Source organism: Montipora foliosa, chromosome 4, assembly GCF_036669935.1.
Source record: "Montipora foliosa isolate CH-2021 chromosome 4, ASM3666993v2, whole genome shotgun sequence".
In the NCBI taxonomy this organism is placed as follows: Eukaryota; Metazoa; Cnidaria; class Anthozoa; order Scleractinia; family Acroporidae; genus Montipora; species Montipora foliosa.
Genome location: NC_090872.1, coordinates 4,258,115 through 4,268,114, shown reverse-complemented (window position 1 = coordinate 4,268,114; position 10,000 = coordinate 4,258,115). Strand labels below are relative to the sequence as shown.

The 10,000-nt window shown below is 39.5% G+C and overlaps 1 protein-coding gene across 1 annotated transcript in view; it reads right to left on the bottom strand.

Moving 5' to 3' along the window:
* LOC138000951 (uncharacterized) overlaps positions 1-10,000 on the bottom strand; it is a 106,905-nt gene that overhangs the window by 79,318 nt on the left and 17,587 nt on the right. Inside the window, exons 7-11 of the mRNA XM_068847619.1 lie at positions 7,212-7,350; positions 6,276-6,388; positions 5,563-5,621; positions 3,886-4,025; positions 2,338-2,721 (exon numbers count right to left, since the gene is read on the bottom strand). Of these exons, the coding sequence (XP_068703720.1) occupies positions 2,338-2,721; positions 3,886-4,025; positions 5,563-5,621; positions 6,276-6,388; positions 7,212-7,350 (835 nt within the window). The remainder of the gene's footprint in view (positions 1-2,337; positions 2,722-3,885; positions 4,026-5,562; positions 5,622-6,275; positions 6,389-7,211; positions 7,351-10,000) is intronic.

The following is a 10,000-nucleotide window of genomic DNA, read 5'->3' as shown; positions in this document are numbered from 1 at the left end:
AAAACCTGTGTAAATTCAATCACACCGTGAGGATCAGCTGTCGAAAAACATGCAACTTTAGATGTGATGAGTAGTTGATAACAAGGCTTTAAAAGTGAATCAAAGACACTGTGCCGCTTAGATTAGCTAATTGGAAAGGGTGAATAAAAAGTTGAACTCTTTTGTTACCCTGTGAGCCCTGTGCATGCGTAGTAGGTGTTTTGGGGAAAAGAGGGATGAGATACAAAATGGGTTAATTAAACCAACTCTGCAGAATATGAAAATAGCTCTTACGCAATCTGAACGCACATGATCCCTTGTACAGGCAGTTTTAATGCGAAGATTAGGTTATTGTAATAGTTTGCCGTCGGGTCTACCAGCCAAATCTATTAATAAGTTACAACGTGTAGCCAAATGCAGCAGCCCGACTGCGATAACTAACACGTCTAGGATTTACCACATCACTCCAGTTTTATAAACAAACACTTTTTGTAGGAGATGTGTGACACTTTAAAATGAATAAAAAAGTAGAGTGACATAAAATAAATATCAAAAAGTGTCAGTAATTTCAAAGACGTTTTGGGTGTAGAAGCCTACTTCAGTGTGAAGAAAACCGGTGAAATACGCAATCAGAAGGAAGCGAGCAGATGAATGGCGGCGCCACCTTCCGTGGGGGTCTGGGTCTGCCATGGCCGAGTGAAGACGCAAGCGAAACCGCAACCGCTTTATTTGTGATTTTTGGTGTAACTATTTCTTGTATGGCAGAATTTTTTAGTATTTCAAAGCGGAAAACTAGAGGAAGTAGTAGTAGTTTATAAAGTGGAGTTCTGACACCGAAAGAAAAGAGATTTTGCGAGTCTTCGTTTGAAGCTGACGACGAAGTCACAATTGCGCTTGACACGACGGAAGATTTTGGCCCGAAGCTACAACTGGTTTTACAAAAGTTGACCAGTTTAGAGAGCATGGTCGAAGGAGTCCTACAACGATTCAACAACCTGGAATCCTCCGTAAACGGTATTAAAGGAGAAGTTGCTGCTCTCAGCGCCAAAACTGATGATTTCGAGAAGGCCGTCGGACAGAAGTTTAACTTTTTTAAATAGCGAGATAGAGCAATTAAAGTCAAGAGTGAAGGAAAATGAAGCGGAAATGAAATTCCTAAATAACCGCATCCTCTACCAAGATGTGTACACCCGACACGAGAATCTGCGTTTCTTTAACATCCCTGAGTCTACCGACAGAACGGAAGAGAACGCTACGGAACCTATTTATCGTTTTATGGAACGGGAGCTTGAAGTGGAAAATGCCCGCGACATTAGGGCCGTTTATACGAGAGAAAATAAGCCGCGGCGTACGTAATACGCGAAAGGAACTATTTATACGAGTATAAACTTCCTGGCCAGGATAAGCCGCGGCTTGAGAAAGCCGTGAACGTAGATTTTGTACCATTTATACGCGGTGTTCGCGTCTTATGTAAGCCGCGGCCAGAGTAAGCCATGGCTTATTTTCTCTCGTATAAACGGCCCTATTGAGTTTCAGCGCGTGCATCGAATTGGAGCAAAGAAGCCAGATTCTCCTCGACCGATTATTGCCCGCTTCCTCCGCTTTCCCGATCGAGAGAAGGTATTTAAACGAGCATTGGAATTGAAAGATGAGATTGATGTTAAGTTGTATGCTGACTACCCAAGGGAAATACAGGAGCGGAGAAGAAAATTATGGCCACGCCTGAAGCGCGCGAGGGAGGAAGGCAAGAGAGCTTTTTTCGATAGGAAAGAACCTGACAAGCTTATCATTGATGGACATGTGGTTACTTAAAACTGTAATGTTTTTGCTTTACTTCTCTCTTTTTTTTCCAACGTTACGATCATTATTGATGATGCACTGTATTTTTTCTAGCTATAAGCAGCGGGAGCGGTAGTGTCACCTTTTCATAAAATGCAAATATGCCAAAAGATCTAAATCCCAAGGGCTGCGTACATGATTCAGCAATCAGCAGCTCTTATAATAAGTTATTATTTTTAGTGTGGTGTTTAAGTGTTAAGAATGACCCTATTGTGTTCAGATCATACTTCATTTTGTTCAAATTAGTGACATTCTCTGTGCGCTACACAGAATTTGCGCTCCGTTTGTTACTTTTTGATAAATTTGCATCTTCGCATTCGAAAAATCTTGCGTAGATTTCAAATTATTGTCTCTGAATGTTCGAGGGATACGATTGTCCACAAAGAGGAAAGCTCTCTTTTGCTGGCTAGCTGAACGGAAATATGATATAGTTTTTTTGCAGGAAACTTACGGCACGATCGATATTGAAAGTGTCTGCAGGGATTTTGCAGATTTTGCAGTTTACGACAACGCTCTTACCTTTGACTCGAAGAAATCCATACTTGTAGTCAACACAATTTGAAGCATTGCTCATTTGAACTGTCAATTCAATGTAGTGTAGACCATTAATGAGGGCAAAAGGTAAAATCTCCCACGTTATTAATGTTTCATTTCTTAAAGCAACCTCCTCTTGTTTAAAAACCTGGGATGATTCAAATACACTTTTCCAGTCCAAATAGAAACTGTGTGAGTTGCGTAAATGAAATATTCTCCATGTCACTGTGGCCATCTTTCGAATTCGGTTGCGGCTTTTCACTAATGCTTTTATGTCGTAACTGGATGAACGCAGGATTTCAGTAGTAGTTTGGGGTATCTGCGTGAGGTTTACAAACGAAATGTTCGGGACTTTGCACGAAAATGAACCTGGAAAGGCAAAGAATATATTAGCTTTTACACCTAAATTGCTGGAAAAGTTGTCTTTTAAAAATGAGTTATGTGCAGGGTAGGTTCTTAAGGCATATATGCCCATGCAAAGTTTTGTCGTAGCAACTTGATGCAATGAACAAAAAATCACTTGTAGAACTATTCTAGACAACCATTTTTCTTTCTCGGCGATCAGCTCCACACTTATTTGAAACTGATTATATTTTCTGTTAGCTTGATTGTTTTTCAGGACAATCGTCACATTGATGGCTGCTCTGTGGGACACGTGTGCCAGGAAGTCACATATAATTTTTCGGGAGCAATCTAAAGAGCCATATGCGACATATTGGAAACCTGTCTTTTTAAAGATATGTTTTGGAGACAAGAAAAAATAATAATGAAAGCATCATGTGTCCAAACGTCCTGCTTAAAAAAAAAAAAGAAAAAACAAGGATTCATGGCTCTCGAAATACGCCTGAAATGTTTTCTTTTTGTGCAGCTGCTTAATTAAAGGAATTGTCTCACGAAATTCAGCCAAATTCAACGACTGGGAACTGGCAATCAAATAAAACGAAACTTCAAACTAAATACTTAGCACATTGAAGGAAGGCTTGAATAAAACAGAAAATTAATGTTCCCAACCCATGACAAAACGTGTAACAGACAACAGTTTTTGGGGTAATGGGGTTAGAGATGAAGCACTCCATTGGAAAATACAAAACTAGACAGGTATAGGAAAATTCAAGAAGATTGAAATGGGTTGCAATTGGGGTTTTTGAAAACTCTTCAAATTAACAGTTTTTAAAAACTTTTATCTCTGCTGTTTGTCACTTAAATTGTGTACGCTTGACAGACATTTTTTGGTCACGAAGTAATTTCTGGGTCAACATTAACAAACGCATAGCGGGTAGGGGCAAGTAACTGTTAAAACTGCATACAAACAAGAACCCATTAACCGGAGCCTCCATGTTCCATATTAACCCTCTGAGTCAACCTTTCCAGTATCTTTCTATTTCTGGGGGTAAAATACCGATGGAAGCTCCGCGTAATGGGCTCCCGACACAAGCAGCTGTAGTGCCGTGACACAGTCCTTTAAAGATGCTGAGATAATTATTTTAACATCAACCTCACTATTTCGTTTGGAAGTGGATCCATTGTGCGTACCTTGGAGATCTTTAACAACCAGATAGTTGCTGTCGAATTTGGAAGAATTCGTTATTGTTTTCTTGATCCCATTGATCATTTCCTGCATTTGAGATTCTTTGTCCATTCCAATTTTAAGCTCAACGATCAGGCTTCCAGGCCTAGATTAATGGCAATAATAATGTCAACTGTATATTTAGCACTAAGGCACTAATTGGGGACACTTTACAGAAATAAAATCAAATTAACATGTATCAATCGTTTGTTGGCTTTTGAGGAGAGACGAAAACCTGATTACCCCGCGAAAAACCTCTCGAAGTAAAGTAGAGAACCAACACTTGTGTGATGCCAAGTCTAGGAACCATTGGTGGGAGGGGAGTGCTCTCACCGCTGCATCATCCCTGTTTTCCAACGTGAGCCATTCGTAAGTTAACATGATTAATAAAAAAATACTAAAACAATGGATCACGTTGAAGGCGCGCTCTGATTGGCTACTCAATAGAATAATACTTAATTGACCACTCCCCAAAGGGGCGGACCAAACGGGAAATGCCCGGGCTGAAAATGAATTTGCCGCCCTGTTTCTGATTGGATGCAGAGATTTTAAACAATTTGGCTTGGCCAATGAGATCCTGAGGATACCATTTCAATGCCAGAGTTGGCGCGAAATTTTGTGGATGAGTTTTTTTGCTCTTGTTTAACTGATCGTATTGTAGCAACAACTTTCCATACTACAGTTTCATGCTACATCTCTGTTAATTTTTTTTTCTAAATAAATTTGTACGATTTGGCCTTGCGTATTGATAATAATGATAATCACATCACTTTTATCGGGCATCCGCGAAGGTGCAAATGATTTTACGAGGGATACAAATAAACGATATGCACTCCAAACGTCGTGTGATCGTCCTATTCACCGAAGTGGAGGTGGCTAGTGGTAGATATTTACCCAGCCACGAAGCGGCAAGGTAAATATCCAGCACTAGCCACCGACACTAAAGTGAATAGTTGTTTTAGTATATACTAAAACAGTGAGATAATATAGCACAAAAAGATGATTTAAACTCATTTATTCCTGCAACAATTACAATTTTTTTCGGGCGCAAATCCCGCGTGAGTTGCTCGGAGGATATTCAGAGATTGAGTCTTGAGTAGCCAAGGAGAGCGACCCTTCAACTCTATCCACTGTTTTAGTACTAAAAAATATTTCTCTATGTTGACTTGGGGATTCTCGGAAAAAATCTCAATTGCCTCTTTGCAGGAGTCGAACCTACGACACTCTTACACACAAAATTATCATCTTTCTCATGAGACTGAATTCGAATATGCCGAGAATGCATCCCTTCAAGAATTTCATTCCGAGCAGTATGGCGGAAGTAAGTGTAATGACAAATCTTTCATCTTCCAATCGGAAAGTCGAAGGTTTGGTTTCTTCTGCAGCTACCGGTGCAGAGATAACGTAAAACAAAAGAAATAAGACAAAAAACAAACAAGTCCAAATAAAGACTATTCTAAAGTGGCCAAAAACACAATGTTTTTGGATACCTGCTGAAAGACTCGTAAGTTTGAGTCCTTCAAAGTAGAGCTCCGAATATTTCTTTCCCGAATCATCATTTAAAACATCATCATATCTTCATTTCATCAACTAGGGAGAACATTTGTCCTCTGATTAAAAAGCTACAAAACCTTTTGAAATACCTTAGATGTTCGAGTTTGACCACTTGAACTCCTGGAAGGTTGCTGATCTCGCGAAACTCCTGTCCGAGACAAAAATAGAGGTGGCTGTTGCGCAATAATTTAATAGCACGTCTTTGTTAGGGTTAGGGTTAGGGTTAGAACTACTGGTTGTTTCTCAATGAAGTAATGTAATGCAGTAATGTAGCCGGTAACAATGCTTCCCTACACTCTCTCAGTAAGATATGCCATGTTTCTGTGGTGTTGGTGGTGAATGCGTGCTCTTTTGTGATCGTTGCCTACTCCGAGCGTTATGTCGTAGTGATGGGAGTTGAAGGGGGTGGGGGGTTGGAGAAGAACACTAATTGGGACACTCTACAGACATCAAATCAAATCAAATCAACTCAGATGAAATCGTACGTTGGTTTTTGAGGAGAGGGGAATACTGGAGTTCCAGAAGAAAAACAAAAGTAGAGAATTACAAACTCAACCCACATATCACAGCAAGTCTAGGAATCAAACCCGAGCCACATTGGTGGAAGGCGAGTCCTCTAACTCCTGAGCCATCCCTCAGTGCTCCCACTTTCACAACAAGGGCCAATCTGCCAGTGGGACCTTCGACAATTTAAAGATTGAATAAATAGCCAAAAATAGGGGACTTGAACTCTGCAGTGGAAATAATAATCGAATTTATGAATGCAAGAAGCACTGAGCCAAAAACGCGACGAAATTTTCACCTCGCTCTGAAGTTGGGCGTTAATGCTTTCAAATCCATCGGACCTCTTGTCCTGTAACATTTCGAATGTGCAACTTTCATTTGTCCACTTGAGCCACAATATAACAGACTTTTCTGCAGATAAGGAAAAATCAAATGCGTCATCTCTCCAGCAGGTTGCAGCAAAACCTTCGACTTCTCCAATGAAATTCTTCAATATTTTTTTATTTAATCATATGTTATAGCTGATCGCGGCCATAATTTGAGGAAAAACGTATTACCTCTTTCTCTATTGCAATAATTTAAACTTATGGGGAACAAGTGTTGGAAGCAAACATTCATGGGAAATGCGAAAATAAAGCCGGAGGCTCCATTTTTTACTATAATTGTCGCTCTCTGTTCTAAGTGAGAGATAAATACCGGTAACGGAAGTTTGCAGCCACATAAATGTTATATTGCCTTGAAGCCGACGTTTCATGTATATATCTGGCTTATTTCATGATTTTCTCTCCATGTAAAGATTACGTAAACCCCTTTGAAAAACATTAGGGAAAATGGCCGTTTTTACACTGGAGACGTATAATCCGTCGAGACGAATTATTGGTGTCTAGTATACAAACGGCCAATACCTGTTGCAAAACTACTGTGGGAAACAACAAAACAACACTCCACCTTTGCGTAATTTGCCACTAATCTTGATACTTTGAGTGGTAATCTCGTGATAACTCATGTTACCCCCTTTGGGGAGATTTTTCTTCCTTCGAGGGATACGCCAGTCAAGGGATTTATATCAATAAATTCCTCCCATCAGGGATTTTGCAGATTTTGCAGTTTACGACAACGCTCTTACCTGTCAATGGAAGAAGTCATACCCAGGCTCTCAACTGAATGATCAACTGGTCTTTACGCAATTACAAAAGAGAAGTGGAAATCTTGAAATTACACTGTATAAACTTACTCATGGTGCATCCGTAGAGTTCAAATCTGAAGGCCACGTTGTTGTGAAACGTTTGCGGTCTGATTGAGACTTTTCTGACGTTTTCAGCCGGAAATCGGTGCCTCACAATTGTATTCCAATCACTATTTCCTACAAATTCCTGGAAATTAAAAAACAATTTCGAAGCTTTTTTGCAAATAGCAGAAGTTTCATTTTGCTATACAGATACTCAGTTATAAACAGAATCAATCCAAACGTCCAGGCCCAAGTTCTTCAAAAGCGGGATAACTTTATGCAGTGGATAAGTGTAAAATATATTTCGCGTTAAACTCTGACAAAGAGGACACTCCTGTACTTAGATGTGTTTAGAGTATGCATATTCACAGTTACGCGCGCAAATAATAAACATTTGCGCAAACAGAAACCGTTGGCTCGTGGCTTATCCACCGGATAAAGTTATACGTCCTTTGAACAACTGAGCCCAGGAGGAAATTAGCCGTGTCTTTCAAAATTTGTAAGTTGACATAAACATGATTTTTTGTTCGAGTTACAGATATCCCGAACAATTTTGGTGGAGTTCACTTAATCTATTATGTTGCAATAGTGGGAAAATATATATTTTTGGACTTGATAAAACGTGTGCTAACCTGTACTATTTCATGCCCTCTATAGTCCATTTTTTTTTTCTGGGACTCAAAATTCTTTGCTTCAAATTTAATTAAGAATGGGAATTTATGCCCAAAACACGAAACACGTTTCATCAGACACAAGGATCTTACTATTCTTACTAATGATTTATGTATGAACTATAATTTGTAATCTCCGTGACTCTTTTGACTCTCTACTAGGTATTAATACTGTTGCTATTTTTATCACTACGATAATCATGGTGTCCACTGTCGAAATAATAATAATAATAATAATAATAATAATAATTATAATAATAATAATAATAATAGTAATAAAAAAAGGAAAAGCAAAGCATCGTGCTCAAGAACAAATAAAGAAAAAATGGGAAGAGAAACCAATGCATGGGCAATACCCTAAGAGAATAGGTGAGAAAGATGTTGACCAACATGCGACTAACAAATGGCTTAAAACAGCTGGGCTGAAATCTGAAACAGAGGGATTTGTATTATCGCTGCACAAGACCAAGCCATGATGACCAACTGCTACCAAAGCAAAATACTCAAAGATGGCACAGATCCACCATGCAGGACATTTGCTCAGTTCCAGGAAATTGTTGATCCTATTGTGGCAGGATGCCCTGAGCTAGCCAAGTCTGAATACATTTAAAGACAAAACAAGGATGTCACATACCTGCACTGGAATATCTGTAAAGAATTTAACATTAAGTGAAGTTATGATCTTCGCAGTTATGAACGCAATTTTAACAATTGCGTAGAGAAGCCTGAAAATTTCAGGACTTCAACGGGGTTTGAACCCGTGACCTCGCGATTCCGGTGCGACGCTCTAACCAACTGAGCTATGAAGTCACTGAAGATGGGAGCTGGTCATTTGTGGGTTCTAATGTTCCCGTGAGGAATGAATCAATGATGAAATGGTATATGAATCATTTCATATACCATTTCATCATTAATTTAACATTAGCACAAAGAAAAGATAGTCCAAGTACGAGCCGCAAACAGTGTCATAGGACATGCCAATACAGACAGATCGTGCGATGAAAACCAACAAACCAGACATTGTCATCGAAAACAAAAAAGAAAAATACTTGCCTGCGTATACGCATTGACATTTCCATCCTGACTGACAGAAACACCTCAGTAAAAGTAACCGAAAAACTGTCTAAGTATAAAGACCTTGAAATTAAGATCTAACGGAACCATATTAGTGCCAGTGGTGATAGGAGCCCTGATACTTATAAAGAAGGGGATGGAGAGATACATCCAAATGATCCCGGGCAACATGCAAATCAAAGACCTACAGAAGATCACACTGCTTGGAACATCTCACATCCTAAGAAAGGCTTTATCCATCAAATAAACGTCTAACTCATGGAAATGGAAATGGAAATTGTTTACCCACAGAACACCTTAAGAGCGCTCAGGAGCTCGTTCAACATGTGTCCGTGCATTCCAGATCGACTTGGAATATGGCAATATTGGTTTCTGAGGAGAGGGGAAAACCGGAGTACACGAAGGAAAATCTCTCGGTGCAAGGGAGACAACCAACAACAAACTCAACCCACATATGACGCCGGAACCGGGAATCGAACCCGGGCCACATTGGTGGGAGGCGAGTGCTCTCACCACCTCACCACTGTGACACCCTTGCTCCCCTATACACAAGGATTGGGCCCGGTTATTATACTCTATCATAGCTTTAGACAAAAGGATAATGATAATAACGATAATAATAATAATAATAATAATAATAATAATAATAATAATAATAAACATTCAGTAAATTCCACCTGTAAACTGATTGATATGACTGTCCCATCAAATAAGAACATTGCATTGAAGGAAATCGAAAAGAAAAGCAACTATAAAGATTTAGATGTTGAAATGCACAGAATGTGGCAGATGAAAACCATAGTGATCCCTGTAGTTGTTGGTGCGCTTGGCACAGTAAAAAAAGAATGGTAGAAAACATCGAGAAAGTAGCAAAGAGTGCATCTGTGACAGAGATTCAAAAGATCTGCATGCTGCGATGTGCGCGAATCCTCAGAAAGGTGCTTAGTATCTGAACAGAAAGATTGACTTGAGTGACTGATGCCCAAGGTGCATGGTTTGCGTCCGGCTGATGCACTAAAAGAACTCCAGCAAAGACTGTGATAGTATAGA